Source organism: Patella vulgata, chromosome 5 (genome assembly GCF_932274485.2).
Source record: "Patella vulgata chromosome 5, xgPatVulg1.2, whole genome shotgun sequence".
Taxonomy (NCBI): domain Eukaryota; kingdom Metazoa; phylum Mollusca; class Gastropoda; family Patellidae; genus Patella; species Patella vulgata.
The window spans coordinates 21,466,009-21,493,598 of record NC_065883.2 but is presented as its reverse complement, the minus strand read 5'-3'; the positions used below and the strand labels follow the sequence as shown (position 1 = coordinate 21,493,598).

The 27,590-nt window shown below is 40.2% G+C and overlaps 1 protein-coding gene and 1 long non-coding RNA gene across 3 annotated transcripts; both read right to left on the bottom strand.

The window, feature by feature from the left end:
* Positions 1-291: 291 nt before the first annotated feature.
* Positions 292-14,420, bottom strand: LOC126820924 (uncharacterized). Of its 2 annotated transcripts, none has more exons than XM_050549106.2 (2): positions 14,061-14,420; positions 292-2,351 (listed from the first exon to the last, which is right to left on the bottom strand). In XM_050549106.2, the coding sequence occupies exon 2, from the start codon at positions 2,342-2,344 to the stop codon at positions 1,001-1,003; it is 1,344 nt and encodes a 447-aa protein (XP_050405063.1). In that variant the 5' UTR covers positions 2,345-2,351; positions 14,061-14,420; the 3' UTR covers positions 292-1,000. The 2 variants fall into 2 exon arrangements, with proteins under 2 accessions (XP_050405063.1, XP_055957449.1); XM_056101474.1 differs by lacking the exon at positions 14,061-14,420 and adding an exon at positions 9,489-9,637.
* Positions 14,421-16,160: 1,740 nt separating this feature from the next.
* On the bottom strand, positions 16,161-19,078 carry LOC130013021 (uncharacterized). The gene is made up of 3 exons (XR_008788296.1): positions 18,948-19,078; positions 16,551-17,756; positions 16,161-16,349 (listed from the first exon to the last, which is right to left on the bottom strand). It is a non-coding gene; the product is annotated as an uncharacterized LOC130013021 (long non-coding RNA).
* Between the last annotated feature and the right edge of the window lie 8,512 nt (positions 19,079-27,590).

Sequence of the window (27,590 nt, the reverse complement as noted above, 5' to 3'; positions counted from 1 at the left end):
GTGTAGACTATGTATTCAAAGTAGAGTTGGCTAGTTTCAATTTGCATCCCAGCAAAATATTTGCGTGGAGTAATATATATCATATATAAATAATAGCTGTCTGCTGTATCCGACAGGGGGTTGGGTGACTGAATGGTTAGCACGTGCGCGCTGTATCATAAGGTCCTCCCACTGCTGCCGGCTAATATTGGGCTGTGTGAAACATGCTAAAGTCGATTTGAAGCATAATGAAATACGAACAATTATGGTACATATGCGTGTAATAATAAAAAAACAAGTTATTCGAAAATTTCCACAATATTCAGCTTTATTAATTGTAAAAAGAAACAAAAAATATAATTTCAGTCAGAAGATCATATTTTGAAATTCCTGTGACAAGGATTGAGCGATTGAAGTCTATCAAGAACTGTTTCCAGAGCTCCATGGAATGAAATGTATTTTTGGCATACACTCCTGCTAAAATCCACATGCTATTACACTATTGCCCGTAAAGATTATTTTTATCATCTTCTAATATTGGTATCGGTAGCTGGTTTTAACCAAACACAATGAGATTGGTGTAAGCAATCTGCTTATATGATCTGCCCTGCAGAAACTCCTCCACAGGCCAGCACGGGGGCGGGCCTAATAGACTTCAATTAAAATAACTGTACAATGAGTCACAAACTTTAACCTGGTGGCGGCTTATTAAATAACATCAGGTGGCGCTGTATCTCAATCCAATTTGTACTTGATAACGATAAGAGAATACTTGTCGGAACATCGTGCTATGTGTATAAAGCTGTGATTGTTTTCCATATAAATTGTGTTGTGTTTGTCATTTGCCAAGTCACCGACTTGTCTAAGGTACGCAAATATAAATATGATGACAGGTAATTTGTCATTCTCAGGGGACGACTTATAAATGATATACATGGGAATTTGGCATGTTATATTTTATATTGATTATACAAAACCTGACGCGATGGCTGTAACAAGAGACAAATATTATGACTTCTATTTAATGAAATGCTTTACACTGTATGTTCATTTCTTTAGCTGCAATTTCTACTGATTTGACCTTGTTCAGGTCAAGGTCGTACACACCGTTATTGGCTAGCTTTGCGATGTTTTTAAAATGTGCATTAATTAGGGAGACGCATTCAATATTTTTGTTTTTGCACCACGTGGTTAAATGTTCTATTAAAGGTTGGTGTGTTGTGAATTCAAAAAGTGACCACATCACAATCCCTTTAAATGGTTCGCACATTCGTCTAAATGCAGGGGCCATGTTAATCTTAGTTTCGTTGATGGCGGCACAATAAGCATGACGGTTTATTTTGTTTGTTGCGTCTAAATAATATTTGTCATGCAATGTCACGTGCAAATCACGCGTTATATCAGTAGGTTGTAATTCGTGTCCGGTGGTCAAATGCACTTTATTATATATCTGAAGATCTAAAGGTCCAATATCGATGTGCCAATCATATCGGTCTTTTTCAAAATAATACGCATACGTCATAATAATATTGACTGGACTACTGTAGTCCTGGGACACCGCTTTCATAAACGCTTCTTCTATTGTAGACACATTCATGTATTTTATGATATGGTTTCTGCAATTAGTTATCGTGTCTCTCCAAATATACACAGGAAAATACGTCATGAAATCTGATGGCATGGGTTTCCCGACCATCCTCGTGGTTGTTTTGTCCCATCGTCTAACCCAATCATTCACAAAAGTATCTTTACCTTTTACACGTAATTTATTGTCATTCATAACGTTATCTCGGGTGACTGGAGTGATAAATTTAGCATCTGTATCAATCCAAGCAACAACTGGAGTTTTAATTAATTTATCCATAAGAAAACTAGAATACAGTTGACGGTTATAACCCTTCGTATCTCCACGCGATGCCGTTAAAACTTTTAGGTTTGGTGGCAAAGGCTCGTAATAAATGCTAAAATTAATACCCATTTTTGTTTGATGTTTTACGAGTCCGGCTGCGAATTCGTGATCCTTAGGATTGTCTTCATCAAGAATGATACCAACATTTCCCAACTGACTGGACCAATATAATGCCGCGCTTCTCAGTAAGGCACAGTAGAAATAATTAAGGATACTGGGGCTTGAAGGCGGTCTGTTGGGGCCAGGGGTACTAGTTAGTCGCACAGTTAATGTCATTTCGGGAACACCATAGAAATCAGAGGCACGTTTAACACCATAGAAATCAGCGACACGTTTAACGGCATCGAAATCAGAAGAACGCTGAACATTGTTCGAGTTTCTGAATTCCACAATATACACGACTGTCGACACAGCAGCTAATACAATGGCTAACCTCTTCCACTTCCCCTTTCTCATTCTGTACCTAAGAAAATAAAATAAATATGTTTGTTAAAAGTCAGCGAATATCTTTATTATTACGCCTACAATTATGTTTACTGGTAACATACCCCCACCCCCACCGACAAATTTTCTGAGAACGGATTTTTAAATTAGTTCATCACCCACCTTCTTTGATCGATATATTTAGATTTAATCGCTAAACGGTTAAATCGTTTTATCACAGTAATCATATTGGGTAAGGGGAGGTAATCTGAATTTAATTGAGAATTGTCTCTCTTGAATAGGCCGTTCTTTTGACGCCACGTTGTCACTCAGCAGCATTTAACGTAGAGTTTGTATGGCCTTTTATTTATTGCAAATTTATATGTTCTTTTTTCAATTTCTGGTTTTGGTTTCTCATGGAATAGCCCCCATTTTAAACTAAAATGTGGGGTTATTATTGGGGATGGTTCAGATTAGTCGGGGTATGTGCTAGTATTTTTTGGACAATGCTCTCGGCATCGTTGTTGGCCGTCCCATAAGCCCGGGAACCACTCATTACGGACTTCTCAAGCCTGTAGTATGTTTTACATATTAAATATCTGTCCGCCGCTGAAAATGAATTTGAATGACACATTCTATGTTAAAGTTAAAGCTTGGCACCTCCCCTAGCCTAAACAAATTGAGGACATGTGGATGTCCTTCCCAAGCCTAGACCTATTGAGTCCCAGCAGTAGAAAAAATATTTAAATACATGTATGCCGAAGACACGATCAACAATCTCCAAGAAGAAGAAGACAACAGGGCCAATCAAATCGAAAGCAGCGACACCGGCAGCAGTTATGGAGACGCCTTCTAGTTCTATTTCTACTAATAGTACATCTAGGCCTACAGAAGTTCAGATCCAGGAGGGCCACACCAGTGACAGCATGTCTCCAACTCAGCCAGCTTTAATACCTGTTATAAGTTCTTTACCTTCTGGTAATATTTTTGATTCAATTCAACCAGTAGTAAAGCAGAAAATTATCAACGGCTATTATGTGGACCTTTGTCAACTCCTCAGTAGGCCCCTGCAGCCTACTGAGGAGTTGACAAAGATCCACATAATAGCCGGTCTTTATTTATTCTGAGGGTCATTTGAAACTACAACCCAAACCCCCTGGCGCTGCCATCAAAGACATAGGCCAGTGGACAGACGTCTTTATTGTTTACATTAGTTTATACCTAACCGCCCATCCACAGGCTGTCCAGGGCTTATTAAAATATATGCATTTGATTCGTCTTGGCTTGCAGCGTGTTACAGGTCTTGAATGGAAATCTTACGACGAACAGTATGGGAAAAAGGGCTACTGGGGAGAAGTAGACCAAGAGCTATGACGTCTAAACCGTTTGCAACTGGAACACTGGGGAGTTCCTCGCAACAAAAACAGCTGAAAAAATCACTGAATCTGTTAGGTATGGATGATATCCCTTACAAATCGCATTTTTTTCGGATCGGGGCGGCTACCACAGCGTCACTACTCGGTTTCTCTGGTGATCAAATTAAAGAACTTGGGCGTTGGATATCCCGTTCATTCAGTGCCTACATCAGAATTCCAACAAAGAAAATGAGTTATTATCGTGTGGCTACTTGAATGTGTATCGTATGTGTTATATAATTAGAATTTTGCTGTTACTAAACCTTGTCTTAATCAAGTTTTCTAAAGTTTCAAATGTATAAGGTTTCGAATTTGGATAGTTGGTTCGTCGTTGATAAAGGAAGCTTTTCTTAGAGCTATTTCCTCTTACCAGGGCAGTCAGCTAGGCCTGAGTCGTATTCATGCTTTTGTATGGTGGCAGGAAAAGAGAGGAATGGTCTGGAAACAGCTCCTTCGACGCCTTCAAGGTTATTCGCTCCAACTTCGTTTTAAAATGATGGAAAACATAAGGCAAATTAACCAGCTTCATCCGGATACATTTATTGTGTGGTCGCAAATTTTACGACAACTAATATGCAGGGGTGAGCTTGAAAATAAGGCAGTTGAACGGGCGCGTTTAAGGGTGAATAGGGAGTTGGCTAAAGTTGTTTTAAACTTGGGGGGGGGGGGGTATATAAGTTACCCTGGCATAGGCCATTCCAATCCCTACCTTTTCCGCACCGATGGTACCCATTTAACACCTTTGGGCTATGATATATTTTTACATGCTATTCAAGTGTATCTGAACAGCTATTTATCCAGTTATTAGTAGTTTGTTATATAGGGTCACGGCTGTTAATTAATTTAATAGGGAAGCGGTGTTGGCGGTGTCAAGATCTCCTTTTCTCGAATCTTTCCGTGTGGCGGATTATGGGCAACACCACTACCGCGTATTTATAAGCGTAATTTAGTTAGTGATAATGACGGGGTCAAGTACTCTTTGCTAAAAAATCTGCCAGAAAATGCTTCGAAAGTCGTCCTTGACCTCTTTAACCTCTCTTGGCGGAAAAGTGAGATACCCTGTCTGTGGCGTACGGCTACGGTGGTTGCAATCCCTAAAATGGGAAAAAACCCAAATGAAACGGAGTCTTATCGCCCGATAAGCCTCACCTCTACGCTTTGCAAAACTCTTGAAACCCTGGTGAACGATAGGTTAACATACTACCTAGAGAGTAACCAGCTACTAGACAAGAACCAGAGCGGTTTCTGCCGAGGCCGCTCGACATACGACAACATTGCCAGACTTCAGCATGCCATGGTGACAGCCACGAGAGGCGGATCCTACCTCTGTGTCATCTTTATTGATCTGTCAAAAGCCTTCGATCTTGTCTGGACAGAAGGACTGTTACACAAACTATCCTTGGTGGGCGTGCATGGCAACATGTACAACTGGATCAAGAGTTTTGTCTCAGACAGACAAATCAGGGTTACAATCGGCAAATACCTTAGTAAAGAGACCGGACTGGAGAACGACATCAAAAAATATCTCGGAAAAGATATTTCGCCCTCTACGTTCGCGGACGATAGCACCCTATGGACAAAGGGAAGTCTATATTCGCAGGTCCAGAAACGTATGCAAGGCGCCTTGGACGGGTTCACCTCTTTGGCAAATGATTGGGGATTCCAGATCTCGTCACTCAAAACTGTAGGTATGCTTGTATGCAGGGGCCCCGAGGTTTCCCGGGTGTCCCTGCAGCTCAATGGTCAGTACATAGAATTCAAAGACGAAACCAAGTTCCTTGGTGTAATCTTTGATAGGAAAGTGACATGGAGACCGCATATCAAATATGTAGTAACACGTACTCAGCGCATCTTGAACCTTATGAGGAAGATAACGGAACATGAATGGGGAGCGAACCGAGTTGTCCTCATAATGATTTACCGTTCTCTAAAACGTCCTGTATTAGATTACGGCTGCATGGCCTTCTTAAATGCAAGACCCGTTACACTAAGCAAGTTGGACACCATACAATACAAAGCCATTTGTATTGCCACAAGCTGTGGCCTAGGTGCCAAGCGTGCGTCGTTACTACAGGACGTTGGCGAACTCCCTCTGTCACTACAAAGGAAGAAACTGGCCTTGGGGCATTGGGCCAAACTTAGCCGATTGGGGGAAAGGTGTCCAGCCTTCAACGAAATCTCGAGGTTCAAAAGAGTCGGGGATACCACCAAGAAGTCATACGGCCAGGCAGTCTCGATAAGTTCACCATTAATGGTATGGATGATACGATTAGGGCCCTTTGGACCCTCTCAGTACCCCCGGTAGATACCACCCTCGTCCAGAGGGTAGACAAAGGGAATAACCCATTGGCGGCCAAGCATCTCTCCTTAGCTCATATCGAGGATAATTGGTCAAAATGGACTCACATATACACGGACGGATCGCAAAACCCCGAGAACGGTACGACGGACTTCGGGATTTATATCCCGGGGGAAGAGTTACAGGTAGTATAGACTGCCAAATATGTGCTCTGTGTACACATCGGAGATGTATGCGATCAAAGAAGCCGTAGTGTGGATATCCAGCCAAAGAAATCTAAACTATGTTGTCCTCAGCGGCTCGCTAAGTAGTCTGGAATCCATAAGAAATTAGAGATCAGACGCCCGTCCCGAACTACTGACCAAGATCTACCTAGCGTACGAAAAGTCTCTGGCAAAGGGCAACCAGATAGTATTGACATGGGTCCCGTCGCACATTTACCTTAAGGGGAACGAAGAGGCGGACAGGCTAGCCCTAAAGGGGTCACAATTGGAGGAACCTAGTGTGGAGCTCCCTTATAGCATGAACAAATTTAAAAGTATGGTCGAGTTACGCGTCAGCTCTGAATGGGAAAACTTCCTTCCGGAACTCGACACCTTTAGATTCAGATCCGATGAGTCCTTAAATGCTAAGTTATCAGTAAATCATCCCAGCAGAAAAATCTGCCGGTTAATAACAAAGCTGAAGGTGAAAGAAACGCTCAGATATCATACATTTAAGCCTATAAGGTGCAGTTGTGGCTCGGGCGTGTCTCCTTCTCATATTCTGGTAGACTGTGCTTGCATCACAGCCGAAAGTAAACCCCTCACGGATAAACTGAGTTCCCTTAACACGGCTCTCAGTGTTCCGAACTTACTGTATCCAAAAGTAAGCAAACACGAAATCTATGAGTTAATCTACGAATTCCTGTGTGAGATCGGTATTCTAGATATGATGATGTGACCTCGCAGGGACGAAAATAGTGTTCTACTCTGTGAAGATTTGGGGGCCCACCCCAAGACCCAACGGACGGGATCCATAAGTGATCATCCCGAGGGCTACTGCTAGTCGAACGCTCCTACGTGAAGGGACGTCGGGTACCGTGTGGAGGGCCGTTTTCTGTTTTAGTTCCAAGGCCTATGGCATTTCAATGCCTGGGGCCCGACTGACAGTCCTACCTACCCCTACCCACCCAAAAAGGTTAGAGCATCTATGCACCCTACATCTAGGTCGGACAGGCGGCGGGCCCGGCTGACCGTCAGACCAACCTACCTACCCAAATCAAGATCGTAGCATTAATGGCCAAGCGGGCCAGACTGTGCCCGCTCGCCATCCTTCCTTTTCTACCCCCAAAACTTTCTCCTCACCTTTCGATGAGATTTTTAACTTGGGCATTCCCTGCTAAGACACTATGTCTCAAAGTAAACTGGACCAAGCCTAATCCCTACGGCTTCCTCCAGTAAGTTTCTTAGGAAACATCTTTGTCTACTATATCACCTTAGGTGGAAGTGGACGTAAAACTCTAGAAACGAACGAAAAGGCCATTCTAATCCCTACCTTTTCCGCAGCGATGGTACCCATTTAACACCTTTGGGCTATGATATATTTTTACATGCTATTCAAGTGTATCTGGACAGCTATTTATCCAGTTATTAGTAGTTTGTTATGTAGGGTCACGGTTGTTAATTAATTTAATAGGGAAGCGGTGTTGGCGGTGTCAAGATCTCCTTTTCTCGAATCTTTGCGTGTGGCGGATTATGGGCAACACCACTACCGCGTATTTATAGGCATAATTTAGTTAGTGATAATGATTTTCATTTAATTTGCCTTCATTAAATTTTATTAGTGCATGAACGAACAGCCGGGGTTCGTCATAAACTAACTTATTTTATCTTATCTCAATGAAATTTGAAGTTTAGACGAATTTTCATACGAATTATTTTATCTGAATGGAATTTGTAATTGTGACAATTTTTGGGAAGTTTTAATTTTAATTATTTTTTCGGAATGAAATATGAAGCTGTGACAAATTTTTGAAGTTTAACTCTATGACTGTTTGATTTGAATTTAGGTTTGCCCCAAAGCCCAAGTTCGGGTGGTAAACTTTCAGTTGATTTATTTGGTTTGCCCAAAGCCCAAGTTCGGGTGGTAAACGTTTGTTGAATTATTTAAACATGCATTATACAAGAGCAAAATCTGTTTATTACAAGTCTTTCTTTAGGCCTGAAATGTTATCTAAATTATCAATTAGACATTAATTAACTTATCCAGGCCATAATAAACTCTCGATGTGAAGGCTAGCCTTCGATGTTGGCTGGATTAGATTCCTATATGCCGCTAACGGCTATTGATAATTAATCAATAAAAATGGATAATCGAGACTATGCTGTTTATATTAATGATTTTAGTAATGATGCCCGAGACTATGCAAAAATTTCAGCCGCTTCTTTCTCGGCTCATAGTGGATCAATTTGACTGAAATTTTCAGCAAATTACCTTTATACTATCTAGTTTTTAACTATTATAGCGAGAACTGCCATCTCTTTATCTTATCTCCCATAATGTGTCTTTAATACAATTGAATTTGAATTGATTGAATTATTTGGTTACAGCCGTGGCCACCTTATGCCAAAAATAAAGTTTTTCTTAAATATCATTAAATGTGTTGAGTTATCTGTGATAACTACCGCAGTCAGAAAGTCGGTAACGTTTTATGATCTAAAATCCCGTTCTTGCAAGAAAATATGTCGGAAGACCTGCGGCGAAATTGGTTATCTATCCAAAATGACACCTTATTTGATCTACGTAAAAAATAGAGTTGCATATTTCATTGGATTTTATGTTTGCTTTTCGTGAGGACAGCTTGACATTACGTCCATAGTAAACGCCCATGTTGACTCAGTGTTGAGATATAAAACAGACTGGATTTCCCTTTGTCCACAAAGAAAAACACGTCTAAAAATAAGCGTAATAATAATAAAACTTAAAGGGGCATTATATAAAATTAGATAAAGAGCTGACAGTTCTCGCTATAATAGTTTTAAACAATAGATAATGGTTATCTATCTCAAATGACACCTTATTTGATCTACGTAAAAAATAGGAAGGAATTATTAGTGAGTAGAAATTCGGCCGTGTATCTGTTATCACTCGTCGCTTCAGTCAGTTATATAGAGCAGCGACTCGTCTTTTCCTTTGGCGTTCGTCACTTCCGATACGGGAAACCTGTATTACTCAGCTATCGTAGCAATGATCTCTGTGTTAAAAATATATTTCGAATGTGTTTAACCAGCTCTAACACATATGTGATAATGACTGGCACCAATATTGTCCTTTAATGGTGTGTGTCGATTTCAAGCAACATCTGATTTAATACAGTGTATTATGAGAATCTCACATTATGGTTTGAAGCAAATGTCTAACACTGACTTTCATTCCTGCTGGGATTTTGAGCTACATTATAATTAAGATAAATTTAACATACCTATGTGTACGATATTAGCTAGCATGTACTCCATCCCAAGGTAGCCAACTTTAATTATATTGATATCCTGACATTTACTAGTTTCATAACGATTCGTTATAGAATCTGATAAGCTGACTCGTCATCCTACGTAAAATTAATAAGTAAGACATGTGTATCGAACGTTATCCTTTTGTAAAAGCAGTGAGAACAGTACGTCTCATGCTTTTATATCGATCATTTGTTCAGCCAGCTTTGCAAGTTGAATGATATTGTCAAGGTTTGAAGGGAGGGGCGTATCCAGGAATTTTTGCAGGAACGGGGTTACCATCATCGTCTCCAAATTACGGAGGCATTGATGCAAAGCATTAATTGTGATATCATTATGCCTATATCATTATCCCACCAACTGATGATAAAGGATAAAGCACACGACCGTGGCACTTTTCTCATAAAAGGGATCCGCCCGTGGAAGACTATGTAACCTATTAATGGTTTAAATATGACTAATCACTGTCGGTCATTGATTGCAATTAGGTTGCCTAGGGTACGAGTCGTAAATATGCGATCAGACCAGCCATCTGATATGACTATGAATAAAAGTCACGCTATCAAACATGCCGTCTACTCTATACTTTCTTTACATGCGATGGGTGTGGTATACTTGATGTAATAGTGCGTGGTATGTGAGTCAGTGTATTTTTAATTGCCTAATTTTACCATTGTTTACGGTCATAAAGCTTTAGTTTACATGAAATGAATAAACCCATCAATCTCATAAGATACTAACATGCAGTTATAATGTTTGTATATCACCATAGCTATATATGTACTTGTCATATTGGATACATTCACTGCTAGCTACTGAGAGAGAGAGAGAGAGAGGGAGAGGGGGGATAGGGAGAGAGAGGGGGGGGGGGAGAGAGAGAGAGATTTTGTATTTATGCAAAAATACAAATGGCGCACCGGGACGTTAAAACATTTTTTTATCGTGTAGTATAATGTCCTGATGGCAATTCAACTTTTGCATAAATATACATAACTTCAAATCCTTAATCAAGCACAGATTATATAGTAGTAATGATCTGATAAGAAAAGAAACCCCTAGTGTAGGCTATACAGGAACAGTTTGAGCTAGAATACGCATGACATTTTATTTTCTTATATCTTCAGTTTGCCTAGAATTAACCTTTTAAGAATAAGAATTTAATGAGTTTTATTCAAAAGAAATATATTATTATTTAAAAACTACTAGCAAATACCCTTGTCAACTCATATATCTTGACAGTGTGAAGAAGACATTTACTACCTATATGATTTATTAAAGTACTGTCCCGTCACAATTCTCCTCGTGTATCTATTTCAAATTCATTAAAAATGCATACGTGTAAGAGTTAAGTCTAATGATAAAAGGTTTTTATTATTTTTAGCTTCAAATAATATTTAGGTTATTTATAGGCATTTATAGGCTTTTTTTCACATTCCAAGATATAATCAACGCCCGTCTTTGTTAGCCCAGACGGAGCAGAACAGTAGGACATTAAACCTCATTTCAATTTATTTCTTTCATAATCAACTCTCTGGAACATCGGATGGCCATAATATTGAATGGATTAGAACCGCATCGCCATTTATTAATTTAAAATTAACATTGATAATCGGGACATTGTTTATTATCGTTGCATTGGTATTTGACAATTGGGACAACCTTGTCAAAACATCGATCACTCATAACTTTGCTATGAATAAAGTAATTGTATTGAAATTTTTAATATATTCATTTTTCATTATATATTTTCGAACTATCAGCTCTTATAGAATGTAAGCTATAAGTTGATATACTACGGTGAACTGTTAGTGCCATGCGTTACATTTTCTTGTAATTTAAACCTCATATGAGAAAGATTCCCTCTGCAATACAATGAACAATTGTTTCGCAGTGGAAACTATGATAAAACAAAAACCCGTGGAAAAACCTTTTCTCCGCGGTGTAAACCTTTTCCCCGCAATAGAAACCTATTCTCCGCGGAGGAATCTGTATATTTATCTTATGGATAAAATTGATAGCCCGGGAGTAGGCACAATCGAATAATGTCTTTAATGCAAAAATAACAGCATATCCTGATCTACTGGTATATTTGCCAACTAGTATTACTAATATTTCAATTAAATTACTCGGTGTGTTCGGGTGTTATAATTATCGCATTGTGGATAATGCCGGTACCCATGAACCGGCTGCTGACATTTATGCTTTAAACGTGCATTATATAAGATTTAGATAAAGAGCTGGTCGTTCTTGCTATTAATAGTTCCAAAATAGATAATGGAAAATGAATATTTTGAAAATGTCATACAAATTACTTTATTATGAAGGCTTGACAAGATGTAGCATAGATTGTTTAGTATCGTAACAACGATACCTGTTATTCGATGCTTAGCCTAGCTTCCCATTTTTAAATTAAAGTAGCTAAGTCTCTAACTCAATTTCATCCAAAGTCTTGAACATAGAAAACACGAATTATTTTTCAATTTAAACCAACATTGATGTTGTGATCTTACCGGGAAAAGAGGGGCTTCTGATATCCAATATTTAAGACAAAATAAACATTTTACCATTGGTACGCGAATCGTGTACCATAATGCGTTTCAGCGCCATTTGTAACAAGAGACTCGAAGAACGTGGCTAGACATATTCCACAGGTCATGTCAAACGGTGTCACTCATATTCTTATTTGGAGAGCCTTCGCAATAAATAATATCGGTGTAGACTAGAATAGCCAGATGATAGAGATTGCCATTCGATTGAGACTCTGGCGTATTTCGCCGAACATAACTGATTAGAAATTACAGTAAAAACAGAAACGAATGAATGTAAATCAGTTTATATACACTCATATTACATTATTATATGCGTTGCGACCCATTTGTGTCAATTTCTAGGTACCAAATATTAGCGATTTAGCTCCTTTAAATCCTTAAAATGGCGACCACGTTTAATCAGTAAATATTTCGCCATTTTTAAATTAAATCATTAATTAATTAATTAATTGAGAAAACCATATTCTTGAAGTTACGTAAACCATGGTTTCTTTTGAGATTACCTTATATCTAATGTATGTAGACATCTCTTCTCATTTGTAAATTGTGTATGCTTGATAAATGCTATTAAAGTCTTGAAAATAAAAGAGAAGTTGCAGCCAAAACTGTTCATGGTGCCACCATTCTTGCACCGTAGTCAGTGTTGACCTCCATGGAACTAAATATTTAATATAAATTGGATCATTTTTGAGAAACAGGAAATGTTTTACGGATGGGATAAAAAGAAAGATCTCAGATTGGCCATATCTCTGTTATTTGTCAACGGATTTTCGTCGGGTTTTCATTTTTGGATTCTTTGGACAAATCCCATAAGGGTTTTGACTGACGGTTTTTCAGAAGTTCACTCGATTAGATTAGGGTTTTTTCAGTGTTTTGTCGACATTCAAGATGGCGTATCTCCGTTAGTATTTGAGGTAAAAATTTGAAACTTGATAGGAATACGGAACACATTGATTTCTTAAGAAATTGCGTACTGAAATTATTTATGAAGGCTTCCTGAAACTTCCGGAAATTTCCGAGGCCTCCCTTTTTTTCTCGAACATAAATAATTTTCTCCATTTTAAAAATAGACTAAAAATGATATATGGTGGTGTAAGCCCCAGATATTTTTTTCATTTTCAGAGACCTTGCTCGATAACATTTTCAACCGTTTAGCCGCAAATTTGGATTTTACAAAAAATCTTCAAATCGATATTTAGCCGCCATTTTGATTCCCATTTTCGCAATTGTTTTTGGATTTAAACCTACTCCAAATAACAACAATCCTTAGGGAGCCGATTTTTTAATTTGAAATTGAATTTCACTTTGAAATTTTGTCTACCGCGGAGAAAAGGTTTACACCGTGGAAAAAATCTTTCTACCGCGGAGAAAATGTTTACACCACGGAGAAAATGTTTACACAGCGGAGAACACTTTATACCGCGGAGAAAAGATTTCTACCGCGGATAAAAAAATTTTCATCGTTTTTTGAAGCATCATTGCGAAACAATGGTTCATTGTAATGCAGAATGAATCTTTCTCATATAAGGTAAATTACAAGAAGAATGTATAAATCAACGCATGACATTAACAGGCCACCGTAATATTAATTCTTCACCTATAACAATAGTCGGCAAACAATATTTAACTGTGTGACTGATTGACTGATACTATACTCAGGTATCAAGACACATGTTATAATGACTTTCGTTTCGCTTCATGGAGTACCATGTGTGTTTTTCAAATGTGCAAACTTTTCGTCGGGTCCAGACAAGCATTAATGCATTCTAAAAAAATATTGATAATTTGATAGTTCCTAATATGGCGTTATATTATTACCTGTGATGAAAAGGGAAAGAAAGGGTCAGACGCGGACATTTTGGAAAAACAGTCTATAGACATTAATCGATTGTACCGAGAATTTCTTCGTGTATATGGATCAGTTCCACTGCCTTTAATTCGTTCGTGTATTTGCTGTCAATGTTCATTCCACAAAATTAAAATTCATCAACTCACCTAACCCTGCCCTTCCTTTAGGTAAGGTTTTCGTTGTTTACCCGAGTCACTCGAGTCGACACCAGACCGTTCACGTTTTGAATCAGTCGCATCACGTGACTAACCCGTTTACTCCCCGTTGAGCGGAGAGTAAAAGGGTTTGTCACGTGACAAAATGGCGTCCTATACGCAAAAAAGCCTGTCTCTCGATCACATACTGACATCGTAACTGTTTTGATGTCATGTGACTACTCGAACTACTCGGACCGTTCGGGATGTTTCACCCGGGTAAACTCGGCAATGGAGTCGACTCGAGTGACGCGAGTAAACGACGAAAAGCTTACCTCAGTCTTTCTTTAAATGTTTCATTCATAGTCAAAGTCAGTCATGACGTTGAACAAAAATGGACTATTCGGGGTGAATGTAAAATTCCTTTGTCAGTCGTTCGCGGAAACATATTAATAAGTGGTTTTAATAATCGCCCTTTCCTCCTAACTTAACAAAAAAATATAAGCGAGATAGATAAGTTTTTAACATTAATGTTTGAAAAAAGACACATTTTTCTTCTCATGTTCTTCCTATCAAGCAAAATGAACTCTTCCCGTGTATTGTTATCTGTCAGATTAATTGTATTATGGCTCAGTGCTTTATCATAAACTTGAGCGGTCCAGCATATACAACGGCATATGAATAGACATACAATACAAAGAAATGGTTTTAATGTCCTACTGTTCTGTAAGGACAGGGTCAATGAAGACTCACTGACCCACCTCTTGTCCTAGTATTAAACGTTTTCTTCTTTGTACAAATATCTGATAGTTGTTGTTAGTTAGTTGTATTTTACGTCCGCTATTATTATATATACTGTTGTGTCACGTGATTGCTGGCTGATGGTATCACGTGAACACCTGAATAAGTCACATTTACTACGGATCTTACAAGGTATGGTTGCTAGCCTCGCTAACAAGTTGTCGGCCACGACCATGGGCGTGGATTTAGGGGGGGGGGGACCCGTCCCGTCCCCCTTAGAATCGGAAGGAGGATCGAATAAGTCTCTGACCCCCCCCCCCCCCATGAATATGATCGCCAGGACAGATTTTCATGTTTATATCCACACGAATGTCCCGTTATAAAGGCTATCTGACCACTGCCTTGGGTCTTGCCACAGTTACTGATATGTAGGTAGTCAATTTTACTATATCGTCGCCATATTACCCCTAGTTACAGCTTTCATCGAAATAACACTGGTAAACTGTCCGTAATTATTATTTTCATTTGGTTTGGTAATGAAATGTTCCAGGGTTCGTACGCCCCCCCCCCCCAAAAAAAAATGTTATGACAAATCCACGCCCTTGGCCACAACTACACTTGGTGTAAGCCGAATCACGGGTTTGTAAAAGTCGATTTGATAAATTGTATCGTGAGTATTTTGATTCACAATCATTGTATTTGCGATTGCATAAGAGTTTCTTACATTGTGTGATAATACGAGTCATAATAGCGGTCACATCATTGTGATTCATTGACTGTTCACCTTGACTCGATCGCCGGTGTTTTGATAATCTATAGAAGTTAATTTATTTATATTCGCTTGTTGTGAAAGATAGTTACAGCGATTTCGTCATAGCAATATTCTCTCTATATATAACCCACGTGCACGTCACGGAAAGGCTAAATTTTTGTTGGTTTTATTTCCCGCGTGTACACTATTTAAAGGGACGCCATTACTGTTTGTTTGGGTGATAGCTAACATTTTTGTTGGTTCACTGCCCAAGTTAAGTGTTTTCCTTATATACAGTTATCAATATAATATTAAATGCATTTGCAATTGTTTGTTCCACTTTATTTAAAATATGGCAATAAATTTACAGTCGGCAAATCTTGAACAGTTGAAATCATTACATTCAATTGGTGAAGGCAGGGCAAATAGAATAATAGCAATAAGACATCAACATGGACAAGTTACGATGGAACATCTAGTAGAGGTTACTGGACTTACTGCAACTCAGTGGCAGGACTGGTTGGATACTGGTATTATAACCTCTGATGACAAGACTGTACTCTATCCTCTTGAGGAGAAGGTGGAGGACAAAAGAATTGAAAAAATGATAGACAGGAAAATTGAAAATAGTTTTATTAAATTTCAGGACGTAGTAAGACAGATGGCCACTGATCTGCATAATGAATTCCGGGACTATTGTCGTACACCACCGCGTTCTTCCTTGCAGGATTATGGAGCTGTTGGCGGTGTGGGGGTTCAAGCTCTTGCAGCTCCCTTGCCGTCTACATCCACTCCCGTAATCACAGACCCTGTAATAGAAAACATCTTAAATACAATGCCGCCTGATGGTAGATACGGTTCGAGCAAGAATATAGATGTCCGCCCCAAATCAAAGAACTCTCAAGCTTAGGGTTCATTCCATGTTAAAAAAGAGCCTTTTTTTGAAGATAGGCCTACCTTAACATTAAATCAAGGTCCGCTTAGTGGTCATTCGTCGAAAGGTCACTCACCTCGACGATGCTTCACAGCTTCCAAAGACCATGAGTCTAGGCGGTCCAGACACCGACACCGTTCCACTAGTTCTAGTGAGGAATCCTACCCATTTTCAAAGAATAGATCTTTTCGGGACTGGTCATCTTCGGACTCTGATTCTGAAATAGAACAAGAAGAACAGCACCGCCACCATCGAGGGAGAAGCCCTAATCCGCCTAAAATGCTTCTGTTCTCAGGTGACGATAAGACCTCTTGGGAAGCATTCTATGCCCAATTTGAGCGTATATGCCATCGTTAATGGTCTAGCCGCAAAATGTTCGACAATATGTCTCAGAGGAACTGCTCTTGAATATGCTAATCGTCTTGGTATCCGGAAATACCGGACTCTGGTCAAGGACATGAGGCGTAGGTTCTCCAGTCGGGAGGCCCCGGTAACTTTCCGTGGGGAGCTTCAGTCCATTAGGCAAACTGACTCAGAGACTCTCGAAGGGTTTGCTCAAAGGGTAGAAAATTTACCTTGGATGGCTACTACATGACAAACAGAGATACCATTAATCAGATAGCTGTTAAAGCATTTATTTGTGACTGTAAGGAAAAAGAAGCTACAAAAACCACCATGGAGAAGTTCCCAAAGGCCGTAAAGTACATGAAGGCTTCTCTGGCCAACTTGAAGGCTATTTTGGGCAGAAAACTGTCTCCTATGCACACCGTCAAGTAGCCTTCGAGGAGTCAGACTTTGACATCCGTACAGCTTTTTCGCAACAGGGGGATATGACCATCATTAAAGAAGCCATTTTAAACATCCAAACATTACTTCAGCAAAATAATGCTCGCGCTCGTTCTCCCTCCCCACGCGATTTTTGGCCTTATAGTCCTCAGAGATCTTATCCGCAGGGTAATCGCGTTTGGCCAAGGCGTAATTCTCCAGATGCAGCTAACTCAAATGAAAGTCACCCAGAAGCTGCATCGCCTTTGCCTGCAGACTCAAAACCTAATCCATCTTTAAACTCCAAAGGACTAAGCTTTGGGTCAAAGATCCAGTCCTAACTGTCCCGAATGACCCCGCACAAGATTTTACTGACCCTTCCCCATTGCATTGCTTGAATCTCCAGGAATATCTTTGGTTATTCCATTCAATGTGTTTGAAAAGGATACAGAGGCAGTAGTGGACACCGCAGCAATGGTTACCATTTTGAGTTCTCATTGTTTTGGCCAGTATACATCTGGAAGGGACATACAATTAAAAGGTATAAATTCAGGTATTATGCATGGTAAATTGCTTTCTGATATTCCGGTCCGTATTGGCGATAACCTTTTTTTATATATAACTGCCTGTATAGCGCTAATACTTGATAATGTTATACTTGGTCTTGATTTCTCTGAGCAACATGAATGTGTTGTAAACTTGCGCAATTGTGCTGTGTCCATAGGGAATAATGTCATATCTGCAACCCTAAAACGCTCACCTGGGATACTAGTAAAGTCTGTAGGGTATAATGTTAAGAAAAACTACCGTATTCCACCTAATTCATCGACCATAGTTGATGGTGCTGGATTAGGGGTTTTGCATGTGGTCGAGCCTATTGCTCAACATTCAGCCTTTTTTATGTCCGCATCTTTGGTATCTGGTTCCATTGGACATGCTAGTATTCTTAATGACTCAAATGTTTGTGTCAGAATCAATGCGGAGGCCATTAAAGAAGTAATAAGTCAGGTTAATGAGGAATTTCAGGTACGGCCCTGCAGCATGGTCTCAGAGCCTATATTACCACCTAAAGTTCTAGATCACCTTCAAGATTTGTACAGACGATCAGTAGTCCACTTGCCTGGAAAATACCATAATGATTTAGCCTGCTTGTTATCAGAATATTTTGATGTGTTTGCTGCCCATTATTTTGATCTTGGTTGTCTGTCTACCATTCAGCACCATATAGATACACAACAGGAACCACCCGTCAAACAGAGAATGCGTCGAACACCCCTGGGGTTTCAGGAGGTAGAGGAACACCATCTTGAGAAATTGCTTAAAGCTGGTGTGATTGTGCCGTCAAAGTCGGATTGGAGCAGTCCTCCAGTCTTGGTTAGGAAGAAAGATGGGAGTTACCGCTACTGTATTGAATATAGAGCTCTTAATAAGCGAATTGTAAAAGATAATTTTCCATTACCCATCATTGAGGATTGTCTTGATTCACTTTAGAGAAATACCTTTTTCTGTACTCTTAATATGGCATCCGGATATTATCACATTGATTTGGATGAATCCTCCAGGGACAAGACAGTATTCATAACCCGCTATGGTTTGTTTGAACATGTTCGTATGGGATTCGGTCTTTGTAACGCACCGGCATGGTCTGGAAGGAGGTACTGGTGTATATGGATGATATCGTTGTGTTAGGTTGAAATATCACACAAACCTTGGAAAATTTGGAACATGTCTTTCAGCGGATTCGTCTGCGTAATCTTAAACTTAAGCCCCAAAAATGCTTTCTATTCCAGCAGGAAGTTGAGTTCTTGGGCAAGTTGGTTAACTCTTCGGGTGTTTCCATTGCTCCTGCAAAACATGAAGCAGTTACTAAATGACCAGTTCCTGAAAATAGAGATCAGCTAATGTCATTTCTGGGATTTGTGAATTATCACAGGGATCATGTTCCACATTTCGCAGCTCTTGCTGAAGATTTGTATGATCTTAACAACAGCATGGGTCCATACGAATGGATGGAAAAACATCAATTGGCATTTGACCATCTCAGAGATGCTGTGTTTTTTGGAGCTTGCCTCCATTTTCCAGCACCTGAAGGCTTATTTATCTTGGACACAGACGCCTCCGATAGCACTATTGGTGCAGAATTGACGCAAATACAGGATGGGCAGGATGTTCCAATTTGCTTTGCCTCCCACGTGCTTATCGAAACGCAAAGCAATTATTGTACTACGACATTATCTTCTAGGAAGAAAAATCCTTGTGCGCACTGACCATAACAGCTTGGTGGTTGACCAAGTTCAAACACATAGAAGGTCAGCTTGAGATACTTCATCGCAAGGGTCGGCTACATTCCAACGCTGATGCCTTGTCACGAATCTCATTACCTGGCCCAGTGTGCGATTGTTACGAAGATAAGAAAAAGGTAGAGGATTTACCGTGTGGTGGCTGGCAGTATTGCACCAGGATTCAACATCAGTGGGGCCGTTTCAATGAGGATGTTGATTATCTAGTTCCCTTGGCACAAGTGTTCCCACCCGCAGCTCACCATTTGGAACCCGCTTCCGGAATTTATGAAAAAGAGGTCAGGAAAGTTGCTGTTAGGGAGACTTGTACTAAAACATGGTGCCAGGCATATTCTGCCGCAGAACTTGTTGGCATGCAGCATGCGGATATGGAACTCTTGTAGGTAATCACTTGGCTGTCCACGGGTCCAACAGAATCCGAGCTCAAATTAAGTTCTCCGTTTGCTAGGGTTTTGTGGTCTTGTAGATCTCAGTTGGAATTTCATTTGGGGGTGCTTTATTATCGCTGGGAAACATTCACTGGGTATCATCTCTGTTTCGTTGTGCCCTCTGAAATAAGGAAAGAGGTACTTAGTTTCTGTCACGAACTCAAGTCAGCCGGTCATCTCGGAAACGAAAAGACCCTCAGTAAGATTCGGCAGTCATTTTACTGGCCTGGGATGACAACAGTTTGTAAGGCATAACTTCAAGTTGCCCCACATGCAATCTAAACAAAAAGACCAATAAGAAGGCCCGTGCACTGCTTACCTCCTATCATGCCGGTTTTCCCATGGAGCGGGTTAACTTGGATATCCTGGGCCCTTTCCAAACAAGTGAACAGGGAAATAAATATATTGTGGTTATGATAGACCAATTCTCTAAATGGATCGGGTTGGCGGCTCTTCCAGAACAATCCGCCAAACGTGTCGCTCATGAGTTTCTCGTTCATTTTATTGTGGCGTTTGGCTTTCATGTTGAAGTACACATTGATCCGGGCAGATACTTTGATGGGCCTTTATTCCAGGCATTCTGTGATCTGTTCGAAATTGCGAAGACCAGGACTACCCCGTATCACCCTTCTTCAAACGGGCAGGTTGAGCGTTGCAATCGGATTATCATGCAAATGATAAGGTGACATATTAATGGCAGAAATAAAGGTTGGGATAAGTAACTCCCCTTACTTGCAATGTCCTTGCACTCAATGGTGAGCCGCAACACTGGGTACACCGCCAACAAACTGATGCTGGGTAGGGAAGTTTTTCTACCATCTGATTTGATTTACGGGACTCCAAATGTTACTTCTAAAGTATCCTCCGATGTCTGGGTGCGGGATTTAGCTTCGTCACTTGCTGAGGTTCACAAATCCGCCCGGGGACATTTGAGGGTTAACCAAAAGAGAAAAAAATTCATACAGTCAGAGATTCCTGGATCACAAGTATGACATCGGAGATGTTTTCTATATAACCGATCTCAGCACCACGATTGGTCGGAGCAAGGAACTCCATTATCATTGGAAAGGTCCTTATATCGTTTCCAAGAGTTCACACCCTATCTATTGGATAAGGGGCAGGCACAAGGAGATGGTCATTCATCACGACCGGTTAAAGATCTGTAAGGATCGTGAATTTCCTATCTGGTTGCGCCGTCTACGACATCAAACTGGGGAAGCCGCATATGGGATACACCAAATTTTACAGTCTTTGGGCATGACTTCTATTAACATTCATCGACACTGCTTCATTGGCGACAGTAACGAACTAAGGAAATGGCAAGTCACTTTACCCAATGTTTTCTTTGGGATAACCAAAAAGTCTCTTCAGGATCCAACTAATAGGACAGCGCCGAAAACCATCAACCTGGAAAGGATCGTATTTGAATCCGACTCATCTTATCTCGCACAATCACCGAATGAGATATTTTCAGAAATGTACCTGTTCGCCTGCTCATGGAAATGTCTGTTGGCAATCATAAAAAACTGTACCCCATACAATAACGTTTGTTCGAGGGTTCACACAATTACTTGTGACTCTCCGCACCTTGGCCAAACTGTAAATAACTGTAAATAGTCCGTCATTTTTGCCAGTCGTTTTAGCACGTCTTCACGCGGAGGCTGTTGACTTTCTTCTGGCGGGAGGGGGGATTCCGCGCGAAATGTCTCGTGCTAGCTGGGTACCAAAATGTCCTCTCAATGTTATTGTGTGGGCCATTAAAATGTTTAGAATTCCTTCGATTTTAATCATTTTGTTATTTTTAGTCTATTCATCTGGTTTTTAAACAGTATCTAGCATTTTCTCTCAAGCTGACCGCAAAGTCTTTTGGATCGGGAGGAGTGTTGTGAGTGTCACGTGACTGCTGGCTGATAGTATCACGTGACCACTTGAATGAGTCACTTTTACTACGAATCTTACAAGGTACGGTCGCTAGCCACGCTAACAAGTTGTCGGCCACGACTACAATACCATACAATTGGCCTCAGACTATCAAATAATTGTAGTCTCTCTCATTTATATTGAAGGCCTACCAGGGCTATACTATATACCGGAAAACAACCGGAAAACACCATGTTATACTGAATACCGCTCCGAAATGTACATCGCGATATAATCGAGGAACGACCCGTCTATATTATATGTAAGTTTTTATTCTCTTTGTATATTTTTATGTGATTTTATTTTTATATTTGTTAAAGAGTTTTAAATTGAACAATTGGCATTACACAATACACCATACTGTGTAATTAATAAACCTTAAAGTTCAAACGATTTCATACTTGTTATATTTCTAGTTGCATTACGTCACGTTACCATTCATATTGTGAAATCAGTACACGCTTGAGCACGTGCTCACATACGTCGAATATTTAACCTCGGCTCTCTGCTTATATACTTTTCGTATTACATTTTCTATTTTATACAAGAAATATTGCACAAGTGAACAAATATTGCACAACAGTCTATAGATATATATACATTGTCCCATTTGCACAACGTCCACACAAGCGTTTTTTCCCCACCCCACCACTTTTGGAACATGGATAGGCCCCGCACCAGACGTCCACTCCATCAAACCACCACCAGGCTTTCATCAACCACCACCAGGCTTTCACCGACCATCACCAGGTTTTTACCGACCACCACCAGGATTCCACCAACCACCACCAGGATTCCACAAACCACCACCTGGATTCCGCTACCGGCACCAACCAAGTCGACAACCAAACCAGCACCAACCAAGTCGACAACCTATCCAGCACCAACCAAGTCGATAACAAACCAGCGCCAACCAAAACGACAGCCAAATCAGCGCCAACCAAAACGACAACCAAACCAGCGCCAGCCACCCCCAGAGAAAGCAGGTGTCGTGAAAGCCTTCTTTCAGGTCTTCCAATGCCTCCACCGCTTGACCATTATGGAGAGTCAGGAGAATGGAACACTAACCAGGATTTTAACTTGGAAGATCCAAGACCTGAACAAGTTTGTGTAGCCGGCCATGAAGACGCCTACCATAGCCACTACTATTGAGATATTGAACTTGATATGGGCGAAGGACGTCGCCTCATCCTTGTCGACACACTACCGAGCCATGCTAGTGGAGAAACTGGAGTACTTGAAGTCACGTCACTTTACCAAAGATGCTGTCGACACACTACCGAGCCATGCTAGTGGAGAAACTGGAGTACGTGAAGTCACGCCACTTTACCAAAGATGCTGTACAAGAAGTCCTACGGCAAGCGACTTCAGGATAATGTGAGTTCCATCGCCTCCTGTCCACGGTCTCGAAAACTGTCAAGCACCCTGACTCATCACCAATGCACATTACACACAACCTTCTCCGGGATACACCAAAACGAAACACACTCAACAAGAGAAAATTATCCCCTGGAGAAGGCACATACATTAACACTCCCTCGAAGCGTGCAGCTAGATCAACTAGTTCGCCCTGGGTTGTGTCTGGCTCACCTACTTTCTTGGGATCTATATTACCACTGAACGCGCTTGTCAACTGTCTGTCCCCTAGATCGCCTGTCATTCTTAACCTTAGAATCACCATTTAGATCTTCCACCGCATGTAGGCGATCACTCAACCTATCCCTAAATAGACCCCACAGCTACAAAGGTTAAGACGGGAAGGATTTATGGTACCTACCACCCGTCAAGGCAAAGACCCTGGTTATAGGATCCTCTAACCTGGCTAGAACACTACCAAACTTCAAGGGCAAAATAGAACTGAAAAGTAACGACGCCATGCACTGGAGCCCAGACACGGCCCGAGAGATCATCAACTGCTGGATGAGGACAGACAGTTGTCAATCTCGGCCCCCTAGACATGAATATTCTTGACAAAGGCCTTAAATTCATCCCAAAACCCACAATAACACCCATAGACCACTTCACCCAGGCAACCGATCGCTTCCAAAGAAACCTTTTTTCAGTAACAAACCCGGCAGAGGTAAAGAATTATTCACAGAAAAATCCACATGGAAACCACCTAAAAAGTCATTATCACCAACCATCCTTAAAACTTTCCACGAAATGAATACAGAAATATCGTCCATTCAACCACAATCACAGAAACCAAATCTCAACCGAGCAACAAAAACAGCATTAAACACCTTTAAAAAAGACAAAAACATAATAAGTAAGAAAAGTGACAAAGGTTCGTGTTGTGTCATAATGAATCGCGCAGACTATATCTCTGAGGCAGAAAAACAATTACATAATCCTAAACATTACACTAAATTAGACCAACCCATCTTTAAGGACACTGCAACCTTAATAAACAACATCTTACATGAATTGCATGACAGGGAATACATAAAAGCAAAACAATATGATTATCTATCCGCCAAATCTGACTGTCGAAAACGACATCTCTTTACGCTACCAAAAATACATAAAAATCAAGAAATGGAAAGGTTTATACCTAATAAATTACCCAAGGGACGTCCAATATTATCAGACTGTGGCAGCGAATCATACAATGTATCACAATATATAGACCATTTACCCTAGCATGCCAACACCCATCCTACCTTAAATACACTAACGATTTCATTCACAAAATCAAACAGTTAAGAGTACCCGAGCACACCGTTTTAATATCCATTGACGTACAGAGCATGTACACGAACATCGATAATACCACAGGAGTTGAAGCAGTTAGGAAAGCATTTCTTAGGAACCAGTAAGCATCCAGACCGGACGAAGAAATCCTCAAATTACTCGATATTTGTCTGAGGAGGAATGACTTTGCTTTTAACGACCAGGTATACCTTCGGTCTTCCGGAACTGGGATGAGAAAACTTTGAGTCAGCATGTACATTGGTATTTAGCAAACTAAGGGAAAGGGAATACTCCAAACGATATCTCAGACGTATAAAAAAATAACACCTTTGCTGAACTTGCCGCCAAAGAAACAAATAATATGCAATCAGCAGTTAAAACCAAAACTTGTGGCCACCCAAGATGCAAAATCATGAACATATCAAAACATCTAGCACAAAATCCCAATATAAGATCAACTTTCATGCAGTAGTTTAAACATAATTTATCTAATTTCATGCAGACAATGTGACAAGCAATACGTGGGGGAGACACAAAATGCGCCCCGGGAAAGAATCAACGGTCACCGGTCAGATATAGTCACCCAAAAAGACAAACCGGTCTCAATTCACTTCAACCAACCAAATCATGACATTTCTGATCTCATTGTCACGCCAATAGAAAAGGTTAAGAGCGATTTTGAAACTACAGAAGAAATTAAAACGTTTAGGCTAACAAGAGAAAAATTTTGGATTGATAAATTGAAAACAACAGCCCCTCTAGGTATGAATATTCATACGGCTAGCGCAATAGCCCCTTTTGTGGTCCCATTTAGCGCAACAGCAGCCAGTGCATCCAAAATCATCAGAAAACACTATACTGATCTCCAAGAAAATCACCCGAAAATCTTTACACATAGACTTATAATTGCATATTCTAAAAAAAAAATCTGAATGACATCCTAGTGCACAGTAAATTAGACTAAATAACCCTTAATAGGGAACATGCTAATGTGGCTCTCACCCGAGAGCCTCAAATTTATTCTTTTTTCTTCAGAAACCAAAATATCAGAATACCACAAGCGACACCGAAGGAAGACCATCAGCGCCACCAACACCAAAAACAGCGAAATCAAATTTGTATATAAACCTAATGTATTGCATGTATTTTTAATAAAACTAGGAAGTATCACGTACCAAATTTTCATCATCCTAGGTCAGTGCTTATGTGTAGACTTATCCTCTCCCCCAAATTCTTAAACCTAACCCAGGCACACAGAGGACCAGGCTCCGGCTAACCTATTTAGGGTGTCAGTCTCCGGGTTAACTATTTAGGGTATTTTCCGGTAGTTTTCTGGTCTAATATAATCTCAGCTGTACTGATTGACTGAACTAACGCTACACCTACACAAGTTCTTAGTCCAAAGGGTTATATCCATAGGCGTACGAGCTGGGGGGGACTGGGGGGCACCAAATGCTGGGAAAATTTGGGCACACAATTGTACTTTGTAAAAGTTGTATAAAAAAATATTGTGTTCTTGAATGCGTCCAAGTTAACAGCGAATTTAAATTCAGAGTGTCTATAGTTAGACTCGAACCCTCTATTGTTTGGAGTACAGTAAGCCACAAATTACAGTTACATAAACAACTATTTTTAGTTGTGTATATTACAAATAAATAAAATTTAATTCTCTTTTATTGATGATTTAGAAATTAAAAACTCATTCATCGCAAAAGAGATATTATGATTATTATGTAACATACTAAGAACCTAACTACATTTTTGGGGCACCAACCACCACCTAGCCCCCCCCCCCCCCCTAGTCAAAAATTTCCCCGTACGCCTATGGTTATATCCCGGGCATTCCATAGTTGCATTGGGACATGGTACGTTTTGCAAGGGTGCGACCCATAGACATATTCGGAATGCTGGATCTTTTTTGTCAGGCGATTCTACTCTTGACACATACAAGCTTGGGATGAAAACGACACCATTTGAGTAAACGATGGACCTTATCGTCCAAAGCGTCGTACTTGTTAGACCACTCGACAACCCATAAAGAAATGATCGTCAGACCAGCTAAACGAGGTAACGTACTTTATCGAGGAATTGCTGTCAAAAATGTATACTGGCCGAGCTTATAGTGTTAAGTGATTATCAAGTCACTCTTATAATATTCAGTGGGTTCTGGTTATGTATTGGAAATGAGGGAGCGGCGGTTGGCCAGCTAGTAGGACGTTGGCTCGCTAACCTGGAGGTCCCGTGTTCAATCCAGTTAATCGGGATTTTCCAGCCTATTTTTCCTATATCTAGTGGTGTAGAACAGTGGGCATGGCAATGGATAACGTATAGTCGTTCGGATGGGACGAAAAACCAAGATCCCATGGCGTGCACATAAATGAATCCTTGACAGTTGGAATTTGAAATCAAAGAAGGTCGTACCGCACTGCAAGGCGTTTGCCCGTCTTCATTAGCCCATTCGGTGCAGACCAATAGGACATAAAACCCCATTTCTTTTAATTACGCATTGAAAATGAAGTTATTTATTTTGTCGGTGTCAATATTTGCAACCCAGCAAAATATGTTTGCCAAGTAAAACATTTCACATTTGAATAATGTCTGCTGTATATAGTGTAATTGTGAAATCCCTTTTTAAAATAAAATTCTGGGTCAAAATAGTGTGCCTAATATTAACTTGTATCATGGGTATAATCAAATTTTGGGACAAATAACGCTTCTGAAACCACTATAAATAGATCCTGTTTCTTGCCTTTATGCTAGCTTTGATCCACGTATCTATCATGAAATCATTTCAAAAACCTTAAAAGGGCCTCTTATCTATATTCACCTTTCTACTTCACTATACATTACTGTTTTCAAGATAAGCATTCAGCATCCCTTATTTCAATGATATCTTAATAATGGAACCCATTCACATTGATGTTAAATCCCGCATTGCCCACCACCCATGAACTTTGGACCAATGAAATTATATGAGCAAGAACAGTGTCTATTGGCATCAACAGGGCG